The following is a 27,592-nucleotide window of genomic DNA, read 5'->3' as shown; positions in this document are numbered from 1 at the left end:
AATGGGAGTGGGATTTCTAGTTAACCCTCCTGCTGTGAGGATGTTTGAGAAAGGGAGAGGGAGAGAGAGTGTGTTTGTGTCTGAGAGGTTGAGATCAGACAGTGAGAGGTTGGTGGGGGTGGTGATGGAGGTGGAGGTGGTGGTGAGGAGGGGGGGGGGTATACAGACCAAGTGTTATTGGCTGCAGGTAAATTCATTTGGAGGCGGATGCTGAGTTTCTGCCAAACCACCCACACACACCACACACACCAAACACCACACACCACACACACACACATCTACATTTTCACGACTACACTGAAATGACTTTATAAACACATATTAATTGTCATGGCAAACCCCCGCAGCAGGAAAACAGATGGATCAAACCGAGTGTTTACCAAAACACAGAGACAGCCAACACCCACGTTTTGGATTTGAAACATTTAGGGCTTTCCAGTCGCACCAGAGAGGAGGAGGAGGCGTTATAGGTGATGTGGGGGAGATTGTTGTGTAGTTAGAGCTCCCCTCACCCACTCAAGTCTCGTTTTTTTCCTCCTGGTGTTACAGTACATGTTATTTACACTGATCCCTTGATATGACAAAGGCTACCTGGATGGTTTCCTGTTTCGAATCAGTGTCAGGGAGGGGCTGGGGGGGGGGGGGGGGGGGGGGGGGGGGGGGGGGGGGGGGGGGGGGGGGGGGGGGGGGGGGGGGGGGGGGGGGGGGGGGGGGGGGGGATGGTGGCTTTGAATGCATAGGGGCTGCAGGGGGGATATTTATTGGAAGGATTCAATCCTCTGTTTCACCCCCACCTCTCTCTCTCATTCTCCCTCCTCTCTCAAAGCCCCTCCAACTCCTGCATCCACAGGGAGGAGCAGGAGGAGGATAAAGGATCCAGTTTTGTTATCACATGTTGCTGCAGCAGCTCCAACCTTCGCCGTCTCTGCGCTGCACCTCTAACTGGCGAGATGTGGCCACTGCATCTGTAGTGGCTGCCACCTGTGGCAGCACTTCTATTCCCTCTACGACACAGGGAGAGAAAGAGAGAGAGAGGGAGAGAGAAAGAACCAAAAAAAAGGGGGAGTTGAGAGAGGTCTGAGAGGAGGAGGAGATCTTTAATGATAAGTGGACTTCTCACACAGAGAGAGAGAGAGAGATCCTCGCCACACATCCAGTGGACACAAATGAAAGGTAAGATGATGATGCTGCGTTCACATCAGATGCACTTTAATGCGGCAGTGTGTCTCTCTGATGATGCATGTATCAAACCCTCCCTGTCATTTGTCTTAAATCAAGAAAAGGTCAGCGGTGAGATGATGATTGGAACTGCCGTCTAGAATCCTGTGTGTGTGTGTGTGTGTGAGTGTGTGTGTGTATTTATATCTGTGTGTATGCAGGCAGTGTGTTTCCACAGGTGGTTGACACAGCGTCTGCTCCCTGTTTTGACACTAATGAGGGCAGAAGAGTGTGGCGCCGCTGATAGAAAACGTTGAGAGTTGATGGTTTGCTGGTCTTTTAGCAAAAAACAACCAACCCCTGGAGGGAGGCAGGGTGATTCATGAGGCTGAGCCAACCAGAGGAAAAGCACCCTGGGACTGTCACTTTCAACACTAATTACTGTAATCTGAGAGACCGTAAAGGAAACGGATGCTTTAGAGGAGAAAACACCTGCCAGCTCAGGGAAATGCAGGTTTTTTTACACATATTAAGTTAACTTATTTACAATTCTCTGGAAACCCTCTTCATGCATGAGCTAGATCTTTAATTTGACATGAATGTGTATTTTGTGCCTGTGTTGCATCGCTCACAAGCAGCGGTGGGATGCGTTGCAGTCCATCCGTGCAGGATGTTCTTTCTTTCATTAAGTTTTTCTTTGTTCAAATGTAAAAAGAGAGATTGTTTCCAAACAAAGGGATGCATCTGTGTTTGCTTCTCAATCTGTGGTGGACCGGACACACGATGGCACTGTTGAGACAGACGACATAATAGTCTCTAACTGCATCTGAATGACCTTTTCATCGCCATAAATAACCATGTGGTGCCTAAACCCCAGTTTGGCCATTAGAAGGACTGATTGAATCCGATATTGATTCTGAAGGTCTCCTTATGCAGCCAGACTCCCGAGTGTGGAAGGTGTGTGTGTAGAGACCGGGTTCTAATCTTTCTAAGTGAATTTGATTTTGAAATGTGTTTTTTTTCCCCCCGATTGCCTGGTGTTGCCTACTGTGCCGAGAATAAAGGCGCACTTCAGAGATCCCAGTGGTCAGTCTGCAGGCGAGCGGACGAGCAAGCGGCCTCTGTCTCTATGGAAATTGCTTTCGTCATAACACTTCCTATTAAGCCTGTGCCGGGGCTCTGGCCGTGCAGCAGACACAGACCTTTGACAGCACATAACCAAGATTGCTGGCGGAGGAGACGACATTAGCGACGAAGCACGGCCCGGAGCAACAGATCGTTTTATTGTTGAGCTTAGAAACGCTGTATTCCTCACCAAGGCATTTTCAACACATTTAAAGTTTATTTGTCCCCCCCCCTCACATGGAGCTGAATACTGACACATACAGTGTGTTTATTACTATAAAAACCATATAACATTTGCTTTATGACTCTGAACCTTTATCTCAAACACTTAAAGCACCTCTGTCATCTTCCCTGAGAACCCGTTCGTTTGAACGTCATAGGTTACTGAGGATGGAAAACCTGTTAACCTGCTGCACTGAACTCTATGTAACAGGAATGATAGAAAGGAGCAAGAAGAGGCTTTTTGTTACGGATCTCCAAAGTGTATACCTACGACTTATTTTGCCCAAGTGAAAAAAATCTCCTGAATCCACCCGTTTATCCAGATCTGCTCCAAAATGTATGATCTTCTTCCTTGGGTTGTTCCCCACCCCTCCACAAAACGTCATGGAAAATGATTTATCAGTTTTTGAGTAATCCAGCTCACAATCAAACAACTCAGAGAGCGCAGTCCCCTTATGAAACCACATTAAAATTCACACACTCAAGCATCACAAACGCACACTCTCATAAATATCAGCCCTCTCAACACGCCTGATTTTGTTTTCATCAAGATCCATAAATTATTCCCTGGGGAAATGAGGGAAAATGTTAAGAACAATACCAAGAAGGTAAAAAAGAAAATCCGGGATCTGTCCCCTGATTTAATAGATTTCTCTGACTCATACCACATCCTTCACGGTACTATGCAAGTTTTTATGAAAAACACAAACAAACACAAATAAGATTATAACCGTCTTAGTGGAGGTAATGAAATAACAGTTCACTTGAATCTAATTATTTAGCAAATGCTGGTTCAATGTTACATACACATGCTTTTTTTATAATGTCTTTCCTTTATTTACCTAATACAAAACAACTTGTGGATTCTATTCTATTTCTTCCTAAAGCGTTCTTATCTCATGAGGCTATTTTTTCCTTTTTCCCCACGTTGACAAACCAATATCCTAAAACCAGCACGATGCCTGGACTCATTAACAAGGAGAAACCGAAGCGCCCTGCCCCTCAGCGTCTCTGACATCACTTCCTGTGGTTAGGGGCTATACTCTGGCTCTGACAGCCTCCATGACCTACGAAAACATTGAGGATCATGCAATCGAGGGTGAGTGAACACTGCACCAGTAGTAGCCACTTTGGATCAATTCAAACCCATCGTATGCTCTGAAACGCTGCTGTAAAGCTGATTATTATTGACTGGATGTGTAATTGCTTGTTTGCTGTCTCTGGTTCATGCACTCGTTTCTTTTTTTTCTTCTCTTCCTCTCGTTCTGGTCCTTTTTTAAGGGATCTTCAATTTATCCCCTGGAGGAAAACTCCATCGTCGTGGGGTTCGAGGCGATGATATCCAGTCAAATCATAACTCTGCAAATCAAGGACAAGGCGAAGATTGAGGACTGTTACCTGGACAGCTGCAACGCATCTAATGGAGGCCTCCAGACGGGCAGTGGTGAGAGTTAAACCCTCTCTAATCAATGTGTTGTTCTACTGGTGGTGGAGAGATGAACTGTCCATTCATACATCCAACTGTCCATCCAACTGTCCGTCCATCCAATCCATCCAACTGTCCGTCCATCATCAGGTGGCTACTAACACAGTGAGGGCCTTTATATGCCTGATGAAGCAGCCCTTTAAGATTTTCATCACATGAAAATCTGTACAGTCTTATGGATCTAAATATAAATTAGAGTTGAAACAAATCAGTTTGATCTTATTTTTCATAGGAAACAATGAGATGTCAAATTAGAATATTCTGGTATTTCACAAATACAGTAAATATAAATACCATCTGTAGATTTATAAATCTTAGTCTTTTAAAGACAGTAGAGATAACACAACCTCTTGTTTCTAGACAAACAACCGCCCTTCTTGCTTCATTCTTAATATTAGTAATCGACATTAGGATCCCTTGCTGTGGGCGTCTAAGTTGTTTACAGGCTTTTAAGAGGTTTGTCTGAGTTGTAACCGAGGGTGAAGCCTGTTTGTGCTTCTACATAAATCAGTAATATGTTAAATCAGTATTCTAGGAGTGAGACCTGCTTAGGGATTAAAATACATCAAGGAAGGTATCAGACATCAACTACAGCTCCAGGCTCTTTCTGGACAACTTTACTTTAGTTTGAATATCCTGACTTTCATTCAAGTTGTGGTAAATTAAAAAAATGCTAATCTATTCTGCCGGTAACAGGACACATAGTGTTGGATGAGGATTTGGAGAGGACGGTGTTGTGGTTAACCTTGGAATCATCCCTCCCCATGGAGACGGTCCACATTCTGGTCAGTACCTCCTCGGAGCTCTCCACCCTGCCCAGCGGGGGGCATCAGGGTGTCGTCCCCCACCGGTGTGCACACCTCGAGTACAGAGGACGATCAATGAGGAGCAGGGACTGTCCCCGAACTTCTCCAGAACGTAAGAAAAACAACCTAATAAACGAATGCAAACAATAGTTGTTGACATTACTCGTTATTGCATGTTCAAAATTGATTTGATTTGGTGCAGTTAACTGAGTATTTATGCCTCGAATAGAAATATTTGTAGATGGAAACGATTTTCTCTATGTTGCATCAAGATGGCTCAGTTTTAACACGGTTCTGTTTTGCCTCTTTTAGGCGGGACAGACATCCCTGTGCCACAAGTCCTCACGATCAAACCCCCAACTCTCCTCAGCTGTGGTTGGCCTCCCTGCTGGAGGAGGAGGCCATCAACTCCATGGACTACAAGTTCAACTTCCAGCTGGAGATACGCGCTCCTTACCTCCTCGCAGGTCAAGAGAACTGATCGTTTCTCCTTAAGGGCAAACCTCTCCTCTGGGGAACACTGATTTTGTTATAATGCTACAATCAGCCTGCTCACTTGAGCTATTCACTGTAATCAAGCTGTGCAGGTCTGTGACATTGGACAGCTGTAATTGTGATGGGGACAAAAACATTTCTCAGCAGGTTCTGAGCTGAAGTGGGTTTTGATAACATACTGTAAGTCTGTAATATTACAACTGTTGGAATAAAGGGAGGTTGGACATTTTGTAAAATATGCTCATTCAAGGGTTAAATGAGAGGACACCACTCTCATGTCTGTTCAGTGTGGAGCCAGAGCCTGGAGATGCTATTAGTATTCAGTCATTTATTATCCCACGCAGGAAACTTGGCTTTCAATCAGGTGCACAAGACAAAGACTTTCAGTTTCACAAATCTCACACACATTGAGAAATCAGTCCACATAAATTTGCCTGATTTTTTTGTCATGAAATCCATGAATTCCTCTTTTGGAAATCAGTGAAAATGGCAAAAACGTTAATGAGCAAATTTCTGGATGGTGCCAAAATGTAAGTGTCAAGAGCATAGGTTCAGTGTTTCCTTCAAAATTCTGCAAACAAACAAAATGAAAACACAACCTCCTTGGCCGATGTTACAAAGTGCAGCACTGAAATTACTCAAATGTACAACATGTTCAAATTGAGCAGGTATGTTGCCGGGGGAACAAAGCAGTAATGGTTCCACGTATCTTATCATAAAGATCTGCTCTGTTCTAAACAGACCCCCCCCCACAGACCAGCACCTTTAAAGCTCCTTAATGACGATAACAGACTCAACTCCTGTAAAACCACAACCGGTGAACTTTAGAAAATGATGGACAAAAAAAACTGTGTAGCAAATAAATAAAAAATACATCAAAAAATGAATTTAATGTGGTGAAAAAAGGCAAATTCTGTGTTTCTACATTTATTGATTCGATATTTCACAGTTATTCATTTAATTCTATTTATTATAATTATATGTTAGAAATTCTTGTTGGGAGAACTTGTTGCTCAGCTGTGGTTCTTTTCATTTAACGTTTCTTGGTGGTTTGAGCATCATAGACATCTTTATATAACGGTGCATAAACACTGATAATTTATTCTTCATGTTTTCTCAAACTGCGACAGCACTCGAAAGCATCACTGTGATGATTATCTGTAATTACGAGTTGTTTCCGTGGCTCCTGCTGGTTTGTTATCAGTTGTTGTCACAGGATGGTGAAGCTGCCGCTGTTTTTTTTTGATCTGCCTTTGGGTTTCCGCTCCGTGTAGGTGTCGAGAGCCCCTCTCACGCCATCCGAGCTGATGCAGACCCTCTGGCCCGCTCCGCCACCAGTGTGGTCGTCACTCTGGCGGACAAATACACGTACGACTGCCCCGTCAACATCCTCATTTACCCCAGCGGTAGGTGAACGGCTTCGAAACTCATACACATGCAATTCAAAATGCTTCTCTTGTCTCTTTAAAGTAAAAATATTTAGAGAGCAGCTTCTTGTACACAACGTTTTCCCTGTTGAACGTCTAATCAGATCAGTGGTGAGGTGATTCACGGCCTCACATTGTGTTTACAAGTGTCTCATCTGGAATAAAAGGCCCTCCTGTTGTTATTGTGTGACATACCAGTGCAGTCTGTCTCCATTGTGTGGGTGTGCAGTGTCAGGCCTTTTTTTTTTTCTGTCCCTCACCGCTGCCTTGACCTAGAGTGTGTGTGGGCCACTCGTCTCCCAGAGGCAGGAATGAGCCTCGGCCTCGCTGATCCAATACGTCTCTTATTGGGCCTCTGCTCACAAACAGACCTGCAGCAAGTGCCGAGCAATTTAATTCAGCTCAGACCGCCGCCGGAGTTTCAATCACAACATGGACGCTCAGGAGAGACGGAGGATACGGCTGCGTTACAGGCATGCATGTGTGCCAGGAACAAACCCAGAGTTTGTTTTCATCATCAGTTAACAGCCAGAAACACAAACTGTCTCATCCAGTCTCCAATTTAATTCAAGCCTTCCACATAGTTTGTTATTTTAAGACTTGTTTTTAATGGTCAAACTGTTGAAACAATGAAAGATATCAGTCGAAACCAGTCGGGGAGTTACCACGAAGAGGTTATGAACTTATTGACGTTATTTTACTAGGTTAAATAGCTCAACAGTTTTCAGTAGATTAGTACAGAAGTTCATGGCCCCCAGAGGATAGACCCAGACTTTCATTTTGCATCCAAGTTTCATGGTCGTCTGTTCAGTAGTTTTTTCTGTAATCTTGCTTAAAAACAGACAAACAAATCAACAATTTCTTATTGTTAAGGTTCACATGAATTTGACATGAGGGCAAATCGAGAACAGTGGTGTTGCGAAATTTTCCAGTCTGTTTCTTTAAATATATTTTTATCCAGTAAAGATTTTTCAATCTATAAACTTTCAATAAAAATGAAATCAACACTTCATACGTCTCTTGCAGAAATGCAGATTCCTGGTACTGAAGAGAAATAACAATCCCAAATCCCCAGAATCCTCTCAGCCCACTGAACTCATTGTTTTCTTCAGACCCATCTTCATATGGAGTTTATACAGATCACCACTGCAGGTCGTTCAGGTCCTGTCCATCTGCTTTCCAATCTGCCTGCAACATATTCAGTTACGTCTCTGTCTTGACCCGCTGTGTCCCTGTAGAGCCTCATCTGCCACATGTGCTCGTCGAGAACGGAGACATGACACAGGAGGAGTACGATGAGTATCTGCACGGCCGCAGTGATTTCATCAAGGCCACTAAGAAGGACTCCAGCAACGAGAGGAAAGTGAGTGTGTCATCGACATCGGCCCCATTTGCCTGAACCGAGGACAATGATATCGTGGCGGTATCATTTTGAGGGAAGGTTGTACAGAGCACACGACAGCGCAGCCCCCTGCACAGAGCCCTGTGATAGTGTCACATTATTTTTGTTCTATCTTGCAATCTGAGGGAATCCAATACGAGTCTAGTACATGACTATGTGGATGAATCAGCTCCCATCTGAACAAGAGTTCACTATATTTATGAAATATAGTGAGCTGAATATTTTTATTTGGAAATCCACAAAGATAAAGAGAACATTTTAGATGAAGAGCTATTTTTTTCCATAGACGGGTCAATAGAAAAGAAAGATGAGGGAAGTTTTAATCATTTGGATTTTATTTATTTGTCACATGCACAGAGACACAAGGTAAAACATGTGGTGGTGAAATGTGGAGGGTGCTCTGTTTATTGTGCCGACACACCAAGGGACTAACAATAAAAAGAGTAAATAGATTAATAAAATAAGGTTAAAAAGTAATTCCTACAATAGAAACATAACTTAGCATAGTCCACTATTCAAATATATACGTAGATACAGTTAAATTAATGTTAACCCAAACATAACATGTCATAATAACACAATTTATCAATCAGGGACATGAGCAGCAGTCGGTCTTACACTATATTTATTCACAATTTGGAAAATTAAGTCGGCTGAATTAGCTGTTAGCAGTTTCTGTCATTCCATTGCACCATTGATTGCACTGACAATTATGACTGGATAATTTAGATTCTGGAGAAAACATAAAAAATATAATGATTCAGTGGCAAGTCCTGCAGTTCTAAGTGCCCTCGTGATTTCTGCATGTTTATAGGCAATCATATTTAAGAGAAGCAGGAGATTATTATACACGTGTAAAGTGTAAGTGACTAAGAAAAGGATTTCTACAAAAAAAGCCTATATCTTCTCTGAGGGTGGAAACTGGCCTTATGTAGAACCCAAATAATTGCCAACCGCCCAAAAATCAATTTTTCAAAGCCCATTTAAAGAAAAGGAAGCCACACTCGTTCCAGCCCGGTGCGCACATCTGTATTATTATTTTTCCAGCCGCCGGGCTGAGGGGCTTTGTTTCCTTTACTTCAGAGAGTTGTGTGTCTACATCTCGGCGGTGATGAGGTTGTTAAGTGACCAACAGACCTAAACAGGAGACGGAGCGAGAGCACTTGGCCATAAAAACAGGTTTCTATGGAAACACTCCAAAAGGCTCACCACAGTCTGCCTGGAATTTCCGGCACATCTACAATAATTGATATTCTCCGGCTGTCGCCCCCATCGCTTGTCTCTTTTATCTTGTGGCTTCCTTGAGTGTTAAATTAAAGCCTGCACAAATTCACTGAAATCCCTGTCACAGTGTCAAATCCTCTATAATGAATGCTCTTTCCTTCGGTGCCCGTGTCTTTACAGGTGGACGTCATTCACCGGCGGCTCCATAAGGACATTCTCCACAACCCCGTGGTCATGTTGAACTTCTGTCCTGACCTCAAGTCCATCAGCTCCGACCTGACGAAGGTGCACGGCGAATTTATCTTCCTCATCGACCGCAGCGGCAGCATGAGCGGGGTCAACATCAACCGCGTGAAGGTATTTTAATCTCAGCGTGTGTGTGTGAGTGCATATGAATTGTAATATATCACACACATGCAAGCAGCAGTTTAAAGATGGATCTTTCTTTAAGTGATTATTACAGATAACACCGAACTTTCCCGTGGTCAAAACCAAACACACAGAAATGTAAACATGTTTTTGAAGCGATTAGACAGAAAACACGTGACTGGTATGATACGACAGGAGAGCGGCTGCATGAGACGCTGTGTAATTGCTTCCTTGGCTCCGAGCCACGGCCAAACACTGAGTCTGGGCAGATTATGGACGTGGTTAGCCAACTGTGTGAAGGGCATGTACACAAGACTATCGATCAGACGAATCATTCACTACTCGCCAAACATCTCAGCCGCTACTGAGTCTTCGACATTTCATCAGAGCTCATGTGAGGTTTATTCCAAAACGCTCGACATGTGATTCAACACGTTTGCTGGCTGTTTGTCTGCTTGTGCACCGACCCTGTGATGTGACGTTTATTTGTGACTCAGGCTTTTTATATTGGATGTGTCTCGTCCCGGGGGATTCTGGGCTCAGGGCCAGGATGAGCCCGACGCTGGGGATGTGCCGAATATTTACCGGCACCAAGGAGGTTATGTTTTCGTCCCCCTGTCCATTTGTTTTATTGGTTTATTTTATCAGCAGGATCACAAAAGAACTACTGAGCAGCCAGTTCCGTTCATTGGTGACCTGTGACACACGTCTAAAGTTATGCTGCTGGTTTGGTTTCTCTAGAATATTGTAAGATCTCAACCTTATTTTTTCACCACTTTCTTTTTTGTTTATATTGTGAGATAGGATGTTTCTTTTTTTTTACATTTTTACCAATTTCACCGGAGAATGGGCGGATTAAGGATTTGTTTATTCAACTGTCTTTATGATGACGAGACATGGCGTTAACCTTGGTGGAGGTATGAGCTGCCCTTACAGTTACCTCCCCCAAGGAAGTTAGGTTTTACTCAAATACTAATCAACCGAACCCTTAAAGTTTGGTGCGGATCCGGATCAGGGGGCAGATCCAGGAATTAATTATCTCTTCCTTTAACATTGAGAGTTTTTTTCTGGACATTTTTCACGATTTCGTACAGTTTGGTGTCGATTCCAAAAACAGATCTGAATTTGGAAGGTTTAAAAATATTAATTAGAGGCTGACCTTGTTTTGTCTTTTCATAATTCTTCCACATTATGGTTGGATAGATATGAACTGTATTTTGTTGGCTTATCTGTGAGCTGTGATTGAATTTAATGGCAGAGGTACGCACTCGACTCAGAGCTATCCTAGTTCCCTCTGGTCTTTCAGGGACTCTCACAGAATAGCTGGGTCATTATATATATAATGATTTTTTTCCTTTCTTAATGTGCCTGAATTGCTTTATTCTTGATTGTCTGGCCGATATGATCTTTCTGCTCATCCTCTAAATACGTAAAGGTTGAGACGAGTGTTATTCTTCTGGAAACTGCTGTAGTGGGGACAGTGATGGATGTAATGCTACAGTATAACCTTTCTCTCATCTCCTCGAGAGTATCTGCTGTGCGGTGATGACAGCAGAACATCGTGCTTCCATCGGAACATGTAGTTGTATTGAAGTGGCAATGATCAAATACTCCAACATGACATTAGGCCCCTAATGAGCAGCAGAGTTGATTTCTTCTGTCAGAACCTCGGGTTTCACCGCCTCTGTTCTGCTCTGTTCTCTGGACGTGTTCTTCGTCTCTTTCTCAGGACGCCATGGTGGTGATTCTCAAGAGCCTCGTGCCCGGCTGCCTTTTCAACATCATCGGCTTCGGTTCCACGTTCAAGTCGCTGTTCACAACCAGCCAGAACTATGAGGAGGTAAAGGAGCTCTGTGCTGCACTAACACACGTACTGACACAAGTTCGTAGCTTACAGCTCTTTGGCAAAGCTTTTAAAACAGTCGGCACTGAAAGCTGCTTTCCAAAGTTTGAGAAAAACGAATCAGTTGCCGTAACGCGCCCACATGCAAAGTGTGAAGCTGGTAAGATGGACGGTTCTTGAGATATGCGAGTCACAGACACGATGGTGTGTAGCATTTTCTATTTTAGTTGCTCTGTTGTGAAAACTAAATGAAAGCAACTGTGAATCTTCTTTTCATGTTCTCCTGCGCGCCACGATAAACCCAGGAGGCCGTGTCCCTGGCGTGCGAGTATGTCAGGAAGATCAGAGCCGACATGGGGGGCACCAACATCTTGGCGCCACTCACCTGGATCCTGAGACAGCCGACGTTCAGCGGACACCCGCGCCTGCTGTTCCTGCTCACCGACGGGGCCGTCAGCAACACGGGCAAAGTGATCGAGCTGGTCCGCAGACACGCTCGCTACAGCAGGCGAGTGTTGTCCCTGTGCTGGATGTTGGAATAAAGGACAACACGGTTCAACACACAAACACATTGCGGAACTAGAATGTCACTCAGTCGAGCGCATACCTCCACCAAGGCCCAGCAGTCCCCTTAAGGTCAATCAGGCTGCAGCACAGTTCACACACTCATAGACATCAGTTTGTTATATATGCCAGATTGTTTTCAGCATCGAGATCCATGAATTATTCCCTGAGAAATCAAGGAAGTGTTTGAAAAACCACTTGCTGATGCAGATCTGCACAGATATTTAAAGGGTTCTTACCCGACACGTACTTCATCCTCCCATTAAGTTTCGTGGAAATCCTTTTAGTAATATTTGCATAATCTTGCTTAGAAACACTCAACAAACAACGACAAACAAATGGACATGGGTGAAAACATAAACTCCTTGAGAAGCTAATTTGATTCAGATGTGATTTGTATCTACACATACGTACATGAGCATGTTTCCAAGGTACCTGAGTTAAGATTAAATGAATCAGATGTAAGCTTATTAAAAAGCACTGTAACAGTAATGGCACAAGCGGAGAAATGTTAATGAAAATACATTCCTCTTTTTGTTTATACTCATTATGCAAATAGCAAAAGCCGAGCTCACCCATAACACAAGTATCACATCCAGGGATTGTCGGGGACTTAAATGCAACACCTGGTTATGGAGCCATAATCCCTTCAAAATGAAATCATACAGCTTATGTTGTGTCAGAGTCAAACATCATATTTCACTGCAAGGAATCTGTGCCGACATTTGCCCGAGCTCAGTTTTAGATTAAAACAACACAACGGAATAAGGACGCGTGAACGCTCCCCGCGCAATGTGAACGGCAGCTGTCAGCTGAGGGCGAGCACCGGTGGCGCGGCAGTTCTGCGGCACACAGGGAAATAATTCCACTTTGCCGCTTGCATCGGAGTCTCACACTGTGAAACCCTCTCCTGAGTCACTCTGGAGATAATTGACTTTTTGTCTTCTCCCTTCTAATGGCTGCCTGCCCGCAGACGATTGCATTAGGTGCACGGAGCTCGGCCCATTCGCCAACACTTCCCGGGTCATTATCACGCCATGCTTACAAATCGGCACAGCCAGTCAGAGACGAGATCAAACAGCGGTGAATCTCTGCTTCGCCAAAATAATCCATGTTGGGAGTTTAATTGTAGAAAGTGACATTTAGGCTTTTTAATCTGCTTCGACCTGGGGAAATAAAGCAACCCCCCCCCCCCCCCCCCCCCCCCCCCCGACCTGTCTCCAGAGATCCCCAAGCTGTATTCAACTAATTTAATTGTATATATCTCCACTGCATCTCGTTAAAACATGTGTGCACATGAATCCGATGGAGTCGAGCGATGTCTGCGCTGGCCGGAGCATGAGTTGAGTGTCGTTCTCCATTTATTCTGACAAAGCAAGTGAAAAACCAAATCAGTTAGTTTTTAAATGGAGCGCCTACAAAAGCTAACATACAAAAACTTGTACCACCAAAAATGTTACGTACCTCGAAGTGGGAGACACATCGTAATGAGGGGTCCCCCAAAAGTGGACATAGAGGTACAGGACGTTATTAAAGGTTCCACATTGTCACCATACCAGGTAATAACTATGTGCAAATATGTGTAGTTATCACGATTAGATTAAATGAAATAAATCTAAATGCACATTGGATTCCATGACACATAATACTGCTGTAAAATTGTCAGTGTTACACACAGGTCACCTGTTGTCGTGCTCATGTCTGGATCTGTCGATGGAGCTGCTGTGTTTTACTGTGTCTGTGCAGATGCTTTACGTTCGGCATTGGACAGAACGCTTGCAGGAGGCTGGTGCAGGGGCTGGCGACCGTTTCAAGAGGGACGGCAGATTTCCTGGCGGAGGGCGAGAGGCTGCAACCCAAGGTACTCGTTTCCCTCTTCGCGTATCACTCCTAACGACAGTGAGCTATTCTGAGGGGCCACTTAAGAGGCATTATGGGTAATGTAGAGGCGTGTAATGGTCAGAAGGAAGCCGTGTTTTATGTCTGAACGTATATTTTTGTATTCCTCCACAGATGATAAAGTCCCTGAAGAAAACCATGTCTCCGGTGCTCAGTGACATTTCCATCGAATGGCTCTTCCCCGAGACCAAGGAAGTGCTGCTGTCTCCTGTGGGCAACACCTTCCTGTTTCCTGGGGACAGTCTGATCGGATACAGCGTGGTTTGCGACACCACCCGTTACCACGTCAACCCCAAATCTGTAAGTGGAAGACGTTCGCTGAGAAGTGATTAATGAGATGACTCAGGAGGATTCAGCAGACCAACCTCAAATTACTCCATGTGGTTTTTTTATGCTTATTTCAGTGAAATAACTTTTCTGGTTCCTCTGAAATGTGTTTGAAGTCAATCCCAGTGGAGATGAAAGGGCTGAGCTCAGTGGCGGACGGCACATTTCCCGGTGGCCTGATGGTCTTTTTGGCCTTGAACTGATAACTCGATAAGCAATAACATAGCGAGCATCATCATCTCTGCAACGCACATAGCAGCCGACGATATTACAGCAATATGAAATTGTTGTAGCGGCCGTGCACCCTCTTCTGATAATATCATCAAGGTCAGAAGAAAAGCAGAGGGGGAGCAGAGAGGGAGAGTCCTGTGGTCCATCGTGTGTGAAAACGCACTTTGAAAATTGATGTGTGTCTATTCGTGGTCTTACGGTAAAGGAAAACAGGCCGAAGACAATGAAACTATTTATATTTATACATATTATGGAGGTTTAGACAATAACAATAATGAAATAATGAAATGTAATATAACATATATGACCCCCACCGTCTATATGTCAAGTTTCAGAAGATTGTACTGTAGAAGTTCAGAGAAAATTAAAAGCAAAGTTGGCTACTTTTCCATTATATCGCTCATAACCTAGAACTGAGCCACTTGTCTCGGATGTGTCTCCCTACAGGACAAGAGGAGGAGATACAGCATGATGCGCTCAACCGAGTCAGCCAGCTCCGTGTTCTACCACTCTCAAGAGGAGGACCCGGGGAGGACGAGTGTGGACAGGGAGGCGCTCTCTGGGCCTCTCTATGACTCCTACCAGGACTCCATGACCGACGGCAGCCCTGTCACCACGGAACAAGACACCTCAGGTAAGAACCTCCTACTGAGACTTCAGGTCCGGAAAGTGAAGCCAACGCTGAAGTGCCTGTTTTCTCTCGAGTGACCACCAGGTCCACTTCACTGGCTGCAAGAAGAAGTCCATGAGGAAATGACTTGAGTTTATGCCTCAAGTAGTTTCAAGTCTTCAGGGCTGCACTGAATGTTTATTTTTCAATGGATGGATGCGATATAGTTTGTGTTGAGTATTTTCCATCTCTGATTAAAAACCCCAGGGTTGGATAAGACGTCCCCAAGGAGACGGGCGTACAGCACCAACCAGATAATCGACTACAACCCAGCGAAGAAGGTCTTCACCCCCAGCGACCCCAGCTCTGTGGTGGCCAAGAATCCGCTGAGGAGAGCAAAGGTCCAGGAGCTGATCGGCCAGATGAGTCCAGAGCACGAGGCGCAGTGGAAGAAGGACTTCCAGGTGTGATCCACATTACAGCTCTGGTCTACTTTCTGAAAGGGCTCAACAATTATTCTGATTTAATTTGTAATTTTTCCCTCCGAGAGAGATTTCATGAATCATTACAATAAAGCATGTTCTGTATATGTTGAGTCACACATAGACTCATTACACGCGGTCTCCATCCGGCAACAGAATCTAATTTAGTATTTTGAAAAATTAAATTTGTATTCCGACTGTACTGGCAAATTAAACAGAGAGCCGACCCTTGTCTGCACTGGTGAATAAGCAAGAACAAGCTAATGTGCTCTGTTCAGTAATGAAGCACAAAATCTATGAATTCTAATTAAGTCTGAATATTTCTCAGGTCGCATCCTAATATAATTAAACAGAATTCAGCAGGCTGTGAAGAAATGATATCCTCCCTCTGCAAAACGCAGCTGAGGATTCTTTGCCCTCACGCCACGCTTAATCAATCCAAATCTAATTATCATGAGCAAACAGTTACTTTATTTTTACACAAATTGAAGAACTAGAATTACTGCCTCCACCAACCGGTGAAGCTGCAGGAAATTACATTTTAGATATGAGAAAATGTAATCCTTGAAGAAAACGAACATGAGATCACAGTGACCTTGACCTCTGACCTCCAAAATCAGTTCATCCATTCAAGTGAAGGTTTTGTTTTTCAGCACACGAGTAGATCAAAGTAAATTCAGTGGCTGAGGTTTCGTGTGTAATTAAAATCTGTGACAGAACCACGGTATTTTACACTGAGAAAATCACTTTTGTTTTCAGCCACAGTTGGCGAGCCTGTGCGCCTCCTCTTCCAGAGGGCATCCTGCCATCTGCCATCGGCCGCTCCCTCAGCAGGAGCCGGCGCTTCTGCAGCAGGAAGCCGACTCTGAGCCTCATTTCCCTCTGCAGCCACAAGACAATCCTCTGCCCAGCAGCATCAGCAGCGGCGGTTTGCTGCCAGCAGCTCAAAACACCGCTGGGGAGGAAGCGTCTAGATCCTCCACTGACAGCCCATCTGTCGGCAGCAGCGGAGACACAGGTGAAGCCACAAGCTAAAGAAAACCTATCTATCTATCTATCTATCCATCTATCCATCTATCTATCTATCCTTTTATCTATCTATCTATCTATCCTTCTATCTATCCTTCTATCTATCTATCCTTCTATCTATCCTTCTATCTATCTATCTATCCTTCTATCTATCTATCTATCCTTTTATCTATCCTTCTATCTATCTATCCTTCTATCCATCTATCCATCTATCCATCTATCCATCTATCCATCTATCTATCTATCTATCTATCTATCTATCTATCCTTCTATCTATCCTTCTATCTATCTATCTATCCTTTTATCTATCTATCTATCCTTCTATCTATCCTTCTATCTATCTATCCTTCTATCTATCCTTCTATCTATCTATCTATCCTTTTATCTATCTATCTATCCTTCTATCTATCCTTCTATCCATCTATCTATCTATCTATCTATCTATCTATCTATCTATCTATCTATCTATCCTTTTATCTATCTATCTATCTATCTATCTATCTATCTATCTATCTATCTATCTATCTATCTATCTATCTGTCTATCCATCTGTCCATCTGTCTCTCTGTCCGTCTGTCTCTCTGCCATTTGGTGCAGATCTCCTGAATTTAAATGTGCTTCCATCAGGGGACAGTTGTGGGCTGTACTCTACTGAGTGCATTTCTAGTTGTATAGTGTTCCCTGTATTTATTCTTCTAATATTTCATAGAGTTTTCCAAATCTCAGGGTCATTACAGTTTCATTGTATTATTCTCCACAGGTCAATGACCATAAAGAATCTTGACTTCTAAAATGAATGCAATAAAACATTCTTAAGATCACATATAAATTGATGTTGTTAACATTTTAATGGGTTTTATTTGCTTATCAGAGAATCTACAAGTACACACAAGTTTCATATAATCCCTTCCCTCCTACAACAATCCACCAGCAGCTGCACGAACCACGTTTTTATGTTCCCCGATGGAGGATCCTCAAAGCAGCCCGTCCATGTTGTCGTCCTTAGTATCTCTGATTATCTTCTTGGTCGTCCACGTTAAGAGGTTAAGAGTTTGCTTGTTCTTATCATATTGTAGAAAGGGAGTCCAGATCTTCATAAATTGTTGCTTGTATTTAAATTGAATGAATGAACTGATATCGGGGGACACATTGTCGCTAATCCACCTTGTGAGTCTGTTGCTTCTGCAATTAAGGGGGTAAACCTCATAACCACTGGAGCTTTGCCTTTAAAAGAGCAAACCTCTGGGACACAAGGGATTAGAAGAGAGTTTTCTTTGAAAATATATTAATGCAAGCATCAAATATACTTTACCAGAATGTGACAAAGTTAAAGCAGGAATAAGACATGTGGAAATGTTCTGCAGGTTGGGTTTTAGGTAAAGGGCAACGGGCTCCATACGAGGATTCATGTCTGTCTGTTGTGTTGTTAAGGGAAACCTCCCATCGGTCATTACTCAGCTCCTCACTCAGGTCAATTTCCCACTGCTGCCTAACATCCTAAATTGAGGGCGTAGAGCTATTACAGATATCATGTTATACAGAGCTGATATGGAACCTCGACTGAACGGAGAAAATTAAATCATGTTATCAACCGCAGTGTGTGTCTGTGAATCTGGAGACAGAGAGAACGGACAAAATGAAGCTGGAACAAACTGATGTGAAACAGATTTAAATCCCTTTTCATGACAAATCTGGATATTTAGCAAATTTAGGGGATTTTATTTCTTATGAATTTGTTGTTTTTCCTGAATTATGACCTGGTCCAGATCTTTTTTAAATAATAAACATTCAGAAAATGTGTCATATGCTTTTAAATAGCGATCATCTTTGTTTGAATGTATTCTGCTCTTTATTATAAAGGAAGTTGATCATGAAATCATAATAGTCATGCGTTGCATTGATGCCCAAAACTCTGACATTGATTGAAATTGCTTTATAATAAGCTAAGTGTCTTCTGTCTGCAGCTTCATATTTAATGGACGGACAAAGGAGTGGCATTGATTTCCTCGTCGAAATGTCACAAAGAAAGCGATTAGTTCCCAGAAATGTTCTTTTAAAATGATGTGACGTGAATAAGCACAAAGTTTTAATCAGAACCAGCTCTGAAAGTAACAATAGAGGAACTGAGGCAATGAAATTACCTTTTTATTCAAACCAAAACCATCATAATGGATTTATAGCCCTGTGTGCCAGCATAGCCGGAAGCAGGGAATTGTTTTTACCCCCCGTGTGTGTGTGTGTGTGTGTGTGTGTGTGTGTGTGTGTGTGTGTGTGTGTGTGTGTGTGTGTGTGTGTGTGTGTGTGTGTGTGTGTGTGTGTGTGTGTGTGTGTGTGTGTGTGTGTGTGTGTGTGTGTGTGTGTTTCCAAAATAACTCAATAATGCACGGACAGATTTTTCCCAAACTTGGATTATTACTCGGGAGTTTATCTCCAGATGATTCACTTTTTGGAGCTGATCGGTTAAAGGTCAAGGTCGACAAGAAATGGTCAGAGAAAAATTTGCAGACAAATTTTACAGACATCGCCGCAAAAAATATCGACAATCTTAAGCTGATCTTGATCATAAAACTCTATAAATGTCATATGATAAGTTACGTCAAGAGGAAAGTAAGGATATTACGTCATGCACAGCTAAAATAAATTATGTGGTAACTTAGCATTTTACAGGACTGTAGATACGACCTAAAGGTTATATAGGCTGAAAAAAATCTTTATTGATAATATGGGAGTAATGACGTCATCATGACATCACCATGAAGTCACAAAATTATGTCATATAGTGAAATAAATCATTAACTTTTGCAACCAATAGGATCAGAGACCTGATCTCCAGGTTAATTAGCTCAATCATCATATGCTATAAATAACGTCACGATGACATCACTATAAATGGCATTATAACAACATAGCTAGCAAAGTTAGCACATTGGGATCGTTGTATAAACAGGGAATGCATCGCTCCTCTGAAGCTTTTCATTCTGTTTTAAACTCCTTGAAAACTGATTTAAATCTCCTGCATCTTGTCAAATGATTTAAAATCCAGTCGTAGGAAAGAAGATCTGAAAACAATGTCAACCATAAACACTAATTAAGGGATTGAATCTTGTTCCCGTGATGTTTCAGACGGTTACGGACACCAGTTGTGTCAAGCAGAAACTCCACAGGAGAACCACATTTCAGGACTGGGCGCTGCCAACCACCACAGGGCCGACTGCAAGGCCGTGGTGTCCGGGCTGCTGTGCGGGAAGCCCATGAGGTGGGAGGTGGTGTTCGATATCGAGCCGTACCTGAACGGGCGGGAACGCGAGGAAAAGGTTCACGAGGAGCTGTGGAACGAGACCTTCCACCACCTGGCCGGACACTCCATCATACACGACTTCGAGCACATGGCGGACAAAGAGTGTGAGATCGAGCACGGTGAGATCTGTGTGGATGCATTGAAGCGTTTAGAGGGAGATCTGGGGATGGAATTATATAGAAGGAGCAGGATGATGCTCCCACAAGCGGATTTATCTGATCTACCAGGCGTTTCGGGGCACAGGTCCTTAATCGTCACTTCTGTCCAGCACCAAAAGTTTGTAGAGTTTGGATGTCTGTGCTTTTGTCGGCTTAACTTTCAGAACAGGAGGAGGCCTACTGACATTTAATTTGTTTATATTTAGCTGTTATCTCTAATCTGCTTGTTTGGCATAAGCGTTGAAGTTTTGGAAATAACAACTTAAAGGAGCAGTTTCATTCTTAATGCATGAAATACGCTAATTGTATTATTTAAGAGCTACATGAGAATATTGTCGTTAAAGTCATTTTTACACTCATAGATATGAGAGTTGCATTTATCTTCTCATCTAAAGTTTGGAGCAAATTTCCCCAAAACGTCAAACTCTTCCTTTAATTTGTATGGAGGTTATGAATATGTAACATGATTGTAATGATGTTATTCTTGCATTTAGTCTGATGCGAATGCTACATAATCACTTTGCACTTATTGTAATTCCCAGGCTCTGGCAGGAAGTACCAGCATTATGCGATTCACACCAGCAAGTCCTGCAATATACTGAGCAAATACACAGCGTTTGTTCCCATCGACCTGGACACTAACGAGTATTTACAGACGTGCATTGAACACTTAAACCCCGGTAAGTCACACTGATTTATAAATCCGTATGAAACTCATGTTTGTACATTTAAGTGTCAGCAAACATCACCTGGAAGAAAAAACGTCTGTTGGTTTAACTTTTATTTAATTTGTAGTGAAGCAGTTATAAACCAGTTTGGGGTGTGAATTATAATTTTATATTATTAGTTATTAGTTATAACTATTAGCTATTATATGTTATTCCCTCATGATAGTCAATAGATATCTGACATTTGCCCAGAAAGATCAAATGCTTGCCTCATGTGATCCCTTGTTTAAATTGAGTATTTCAACTTGCCCAGATAAATATTAATTGAAGAGCTGAGCAAAGTCAAATATTAGATTTAAATGTTGGTTTTGCTTCGGGCTGACATTTTAATCATCTGGAGCAGAAAAGGAAACATCTGTGATCACAAGAATATCTCTCTGACTTCTCCCCATGTGGTTTGCCGACGCAGTTGGGGGGGTTAACTAAACCGTGATTTCAGTTTGAGAATTTAATTTTGCTTTCAGCCGAAGGTCTGAAGAAGGGCTCTCACTCCAGCTCTCGCTCGGGGAGCAGGAAGAACCGAGGTTACTCCATCGGACTGGGTCGCTCTCAGTCCGGCGGCATGTCGCAGGAAGCCGAGGACGTCCAGCTGCTGCCGAACAGTAGGCTGCGTTCTTTCATCTCAAATAGTTAAACAGCAGATGGAGGTTTAATAGAAGTTTTACTAAGGCTCTTATTCAAATGTCTTTATATATATATGAAATGAAAAAGGTTGCAAACACTGGGAGCTGTGAGGTGTTGAACAGCGTCAGGGAGCCGCCTCCTGCTTTACAATAAAAATACTTCACCTTCTGCAAAAGGGCACGGCTCTTTAAATGAGCTGTTTTTCCAGTGGTGGCATGGCAACAGGAAGCAGCACGACGAGCACGCCGCGTGAACATGTGCCGGTTAAAAAAGAAGATGCACAGATGCAGAGGGGCTGCGTCAGTATGTTCCCACGATAGTGTCTGTTTTTTTTTTTATCACAACAATGTCCATGTGGGTTCTGAGAATTAAAGGGGATTAATTGAACTGATGTCATTCTGTGTCTTAGGTGGAGAGGATGGCGTCTCTCCGTGCAGCACCCCCTCCTCCGCTGGCTGGGAGAGATGTAGCTTCACAGAGGGTGAGTGCAGCACATCAGCCGACAGGAACTGTCTGGTTGTCCCCGTGTCGTCTCCTCGCCGTCGTCGTTGTATCGCTCCCAATGTGAAACATGAGCTTATTGACATTTCAGTCGTCCCTCTTCTTGTAAGTGATGAGAGGAATCGACATAGTTTTGTTGCTTCTATTGACAAATGCTGCCTGGACCTCTTTTTTATAAAAAGCCACAAAGGCTCATACACACAGACGTGTTTCACCTGCGGAGGAGACACAGCTGGCGGAGAATATACCGTTGCTCTTAAAGCTCAGTGGAAGTGTTTCAGCTCTTTCAATAGATCTAATTGTATGTGTAAAGCCCATATTCCCTAATGACTATTTGTCTCATAGGGCTTAAAAAGGTGCAGCATCCTCTGTCGCCTTTATTCCCTGAGACTCACGCTGAGAACAAAATAGAAAGAGCCACAGCTGCCGCTTGTCTCTCTCTCTGTCCGTCCCTTGTCTAACTCTTCCTCTCTGTCTCCAAGTCGCCCAGAGGAGTCCATCTGTGACCTCGGACCAATCACAGAAATCGGTGGAGAGCCTTTTTTCTGCCAGGTGGGTGATTGGACACTCGCTGGCAGCACTAATGTGTTGAAGCTGTGCTTGCTGCTGCTGCATGAGCGAGTGCTGGAACTTCAGCTTTTTAACGACTGGGTCACAAGGCGGAGACTCGCTGCACATTTACATCTGATTCTTTTGACGTTTAGAGAATGTTGCATTGAGGTTAATGTAATCAAACTCTTTTATGACCAGTCAGGACCATGTAATTATGCTTTTTAAAACCAAGATGAGAAGCTGGAGTCGGCAGCTTTCTCAGACGGTGCTCAGGGCTCAATAATCCATCAAAGAGAGAAACAAAATGCCAGAATCTTTCAATTATGTAGATGATGTCACACATTTTTAGACAATTTCTCCTAAATACATTGTTGACAACAATAAATAAATCTGTTTAAAGGATGAAAATGGACTTAATATAAAGATGGACGACATGACCGCTCCCCAAAACCTTCATTGCCCCCCCTGTCTTCTCCTCAATAGCAGAGGGACCTAAACTAAAAACTCAAAGTACTTGTTAAATACATTTTCTCAAATATAGTTTCTGTCATTTTTGCTATTTTTTATCACACTGATGTTTGTTCAAGGGTTTGTTTTTCCAGTAAGTTTGGTTTGAACGAGTTATTCTAATAAGATGTGTCCTCCATCTTTATTCACAGCCTATCTTTGCATTTAGCACGTTGGCATGACAACTACCCTCAATTGTTCTTATGTATGTAAATCTATTTTCAAAAGAAACAATTGCCTTCCTGGTGAGAGCAGCAGATTGAATTGAATGGCTGTGTGCTGCACATGTTGTGCATTGTGATTTACAGTCCTCTCCTCTGTCAGGTTGGCCCTCAGCAGGACTCGTCTCCTGACCCGAGCGGCCAAAGGCTTCATGTGTCGATCTCACAGCAGGTCTGGTGATTCAATCGGAGAAAGTGACAACGAGAACAAAGACTACATTCCTGTGGTGGGTAACAAATCTATACAGATCTGTCAGCCTGCATGTTTTTGATGGATTCCAATTCGAACGGACTGTAGATTTGTCTGGAGAGACGAAAGTGTCACAATCTTCTCCGCAGGTGTTGCTGCAGTTGGCGTGTGGTGCGTTTCCCCTCGACACAGCTCTGTGTGACGCCATTAATGTTCCCATGGACAAGCTAAAGTGGACGTCCCCCTTCACCAGCCACCGCACCAGCCTTGGCCACTTGTCTCACTCCAGCAGCCGCCGCACCGAGAGCGCCGATCACGGGCACAAATCACAGTGTGAGTCAGAAACACATCAACAACCAGCAGAGCAAACTGTCGGCATCCACAGCCCCTCTCATCTGCCCCGGAGCGCCTGGACGGAGTCTGCTCCTTCCTCACTGGGAAGTCCCTCCTGTGCTGCTGAGCCCCCGGTCTCCCCACACTCCACCGGGGACAGTGGTCGGAGCTCTGGGTCCGGGGGCCTTGAAGCAGCGTCGCCTGGTGGCGTGCTGAAGAGGATGCTGAATCCTGAGAGCATGCTGTGGGGCACAGCTGTGGCCCTCGCCTGGCTGGAGCACAGCTCGGCCAGTTATTTCATAGAGTGGGAACTGGTGGCTGCCAAGGCCAGCATGTGGTTGAGTGCGCAGGACATCCCGGAAGGTCGCGATTTAGCCTCCATCAAGGCTGCTGCCAACCAGCTCTTCATCATCCTCAGACACTGGGATGAGAACCTGCAACTGAACATGCTCTGTTACAACCCTAACAGCGTCTGAGCCCTGCGGATACAGACCACTCAATCCCATACGATACTATGCTAACTGAGGCTGTTCTCTTTTCCATTCCAGCAGTATGTCTCTGGAGTCTGATTTTGCCGTCGCAGTAGTGAACAATGTGTTTCTTCTTCTGTTCGTGTGCTGTTCCTCCAAAACATATCACAGGCTCTCAGAGGCACGATGTGCAAGCTATTACCTCGCTGGTGCCATATACTGTAGCTGGATGCCCGTCAGCAAGGGGTCTGATCAGAGTTATGCCTCTGGTTTGAGTTTCAAGGAGAAGAATGTCAGTGTTAAATTCGTAGCATGCTGGACCGCTGACCATCAACATTTGAGAAAAGCTCTTAAATGTCATCATATTGATGTTAATGGGGAGAATGCTGCAAAAAACAATGGAAAACTGTTCCACTGACTGATGCATATACTGTTTTTACATCTACTGACTGTATTGTGAAACACATCTGGGTAGTTGCTAGCAGTCCCGTCTTTTCTAATCCCACCATTACAGTGTTCTTAATATTTGCCATTGTGCTGTTCGATAAAAGCAGAGACAGAAAAATATGCAAACAAAGCTAAAGAAAAATATAAAATACTTGTTAAGATTACGTTTAAAAAATATGTGGCTTGGGTGGGAATCTATGAATGTGTGTCCCACTGGCATGTTATTTATTCTTTATGATACATACAGTTTATATTTTTTCTATATCTAAGAGTAGAACAAGCATTTGTTCTTATATGTAGAGATTAACACACAAACCTGGATTCGGTTGCACCAGCTGTTGGCAACTTCATAATTAGCTTAGTTATAAGATAAATTAAGCAAATTTAATATTTTCATGCCTCACTTATTTAAAGGGGGTTACATCACACAAACTAGTTCTCATAAAGAGTTAGTCTGGGAATTTTTGGGGAATTTAGTTTTTGGAACATTGGCTCGCACCTCTCCCCTTTAACCAACTTTTATTTTGAAAACCCCTGAGTTAGTCTAACAGCTCATTAGTGACTTGCACCCAATTCAAGTCTTTACTAGCAAAGAAAATCCTCAATATTCCTCAACTAATCTATTAAATCATTAGTTAGTTAATTAGAACTATGAAGAATTCTACAGACAATCTGAGTAATAGATTAACAAACAGCTGGCGCACCCTGATCCTAAAGTGGGCGGCGACCTACAGCCCTGTTCTGTGAATCAGAGGAAAGACTCCTGCTAGTTCAGTCATTGTCACGGCTCATTTACCGCAAGTGCCTCACCAAGGTTTAAAGTCGGCAGAAGATGCAGATCTGTCCACTGCAGTTCAATCAGTGTTGATAATGACTGATTCTTTTCTCCTGGATATACAGCGGGGACCCTTTTCTTGATTCTTATTGGTGGCCTGTGTCAGCATCTTCTAATATCTATTTTTATTTATCATTCCATCACAGTGTTGCTTTACTCAGGTATTCCGTAATTTTTTTTGTAACTCAGGCTGAATCGCATAGTACTTCTGCATGAACATGTGTTTGTGTTACGGTGTTTAACGAATGAAAAGAGCCTGAAGTGCAGTATTTTGCTCACTGAAACGAAACGAGAAATACAGTAGATGTCATATTCTAATATTTTTGTGCCGTAAATTGCTGTAGTAAGTGCAGCTGTAGTTGTATTATCAAGTATTTTTTTTATGTAGCAGGGTCAGTTGTTATGGTGCAGTAACTTTCAATTTGCTGTGTGTGCCTTTATAAATGATTGTTGACTGTTTGAGGCCGTTGGAAGCTTCTGTGGTGTCTTTATATCTGTCGACGCAGTGGCCAGCTCTGCAGGTGCATGTAATAAAATTATTCTACAAGCAAAGGTTCATGATCCGTAGCCATTATTGTCCCTTTACTAACAAGGGGTACCTCAGGGTTCAATGCTGGGACCCATTGTTTTTGTAATATACACCCTCTCCCTTGGTGAGACTATCTGCTCACATCCGCTACCGTCACTATGCTGATGATGCCCTGTTCTATCTGTCCTCACGGCCCGATGACCCCACTCAACCTGCTCCAGTGGTTTCTCAAATTGGATGATGGGAAGCCACTTTCAACTCAATCTCTCTTAGGTCAAAACCGTCAGTTGTCATAAAACTCAAAAGGTGTTTAGTTTGTCCAGTTTGGGCTACTGTAAAAAACATGGTGGCCTCCGTAGAGAGGACACTCTCCTGATGTAATTATAAAGTATTTAAATTTAAAGGGCCCATTCTAGGGTAAATAAAATAACAATTTAGATGAAACACACTAGTGAAAACATCACTAGGATTATTTAATATTCATTTTCTGCCAACAGATCCCTTTCACCTCCATCTTCTTATTAATCTTGAGGCTTCCCCTCGACCCACTGCATTACTAATTTCTACATCTCTACGTCGCTTTGGTTCACGTCAGCTTCTGCTCCCACACGCAGCTCACTTTGAATCTGTTAATTTTTAAATCACCAGGAACGTGGACATATCCCAGGGTGAAAGACGTGCTGTGTAATTACCTCTGGTTCAGTAGTCGATGCAATTTGGTTGAATTTCTTCCATGTCACACAGCACACGCCGCGTCAACATTGCCATGTCAAACTGTCACAGAGGCTGCTAATGGAGGCGGCGTGCTGGGCGGCGGGGGGGGGTCGTGTAGAACAGACTGAAAACAAACAAAGAAAAATGACAGCCGATCTCATTACTGTGGCATTGATCACCTCCTCTTACCTGTGCTTCTGAAATCAAACAGCAAACACTTGTTAACTTTCCCGATATCATACACAAAGGAAAATTACCATGGATGAACTTTGAATCACATTCTGTTGCTAAGTAACTGCCAATAAAGCTAATAAAAAAAGTTGTTTGAAATAAATTTAGTTCAAAAACAGTTTATTCTTATTATATCTGTGTGTAATAAAGCAAACGATGAGGTGAATGCAAGTGAGAAGATGCAGCAGAGAGGTTCGTTTTTAGCTTTTAATGAGGATCCAGTGACGCAAGCAGGATTTTACACTGAAAAACATCAACACCATCATCCAGCTCCACTCAAACAGCTGTCATCATGTCCCCCCCCCCCCCCCCCCCCCCCACACACACGTCTGTTGACAGTTTATCTTGAGCGACAGTTACTCAGCCGACAATTATACGTTTACATTCCTGCTACTTAATTTCTTCCGGCCGCCGAAAGGAGGCGGGTGTCTAATAAAATCCAGGCCACTAGATCACATCAGTTTAATGTGCACGTAAATAGCTGGTTTAAGTAATTGCACTGTCTGGCTGAAGGCTCGTGCAGAGGTAAGTCACATGGTGTAATAGATGAATGTC

At 43.3% G+C, this 27,592-nt stretch overlaps 1 protein-coding gene across 1 annotated transcript; it reads left to right on the top strand.

Annotated features, from left to right (window-relative positions):
• Nucleotides 1-3,463: 3,463 nt before the first annotated feature.
• Nucleotides 3,464-26,115, top strand: vwa5b1 (von Willebrand factor A domain containing 5B1). The gene is given in 25 exon segments (XM_034590403.1): nucleotides 3,464-3,487; nucleotides 3,489-3,533; nucleotides 3,535-3,604; nucleotides 3,787-3,794; nucleotides 3,796-3,949; nucleotides 4,688-4,824; nucleotides 4,827-4,909; nucleotides 5,110-5,264; nucleotides 6,567-6,698; nucleotides 7,958-8,082; nucleotides 9,526-9,702; nucleotides 11,444-11,554; nucleotides 11,863-12,065; nucleotides 13,868-13,982; nucleotides 14,135-14,320; nucleotides 15,026-15,212; nucleotides 15,456-15,652; nucleotides 16,430-16,688; nucleotides 19,823-20,116; nucleotides 20,698-20,835; nucleotides 21,348-21,485; nucleotides 21,917-21,988; nucleotides 22,491-22,560; nucleotides 23,392-23,515; nucleotides 23,628-26,115. Coding segments are annotated over 25 exon segments (3,864 nt in total). The 3' UTR covers nucleotides 24,288-26,115.
• Nucleotides 26,116-27,592: the final 1,477 nt, after the last annotated feature.

The sequence above is a fragment of the Hippoglossus hippoglossus genome, chromosome 7 (genome assembly GCF_009819705.1).
Source record: "Hippoglossus hippoglossus isolate fHipHip1 chromosome 7, fHipHip1.pri, whole genome shotgun sequence".
NCBI classification, from domain to species: domain Eukaryota; kingdom Metazoa; phylum Chordata; class Actinopteri; order Pleuronectiformes; family Pleuronectidae; genus Hippoglossus; species Hippoglossus hippoglossus.
The sequence above is the reverse complement of the archived record's forward strand: the minus strand, read 5'-3'. Positions and strand labels throughout refer to the sequence as shown.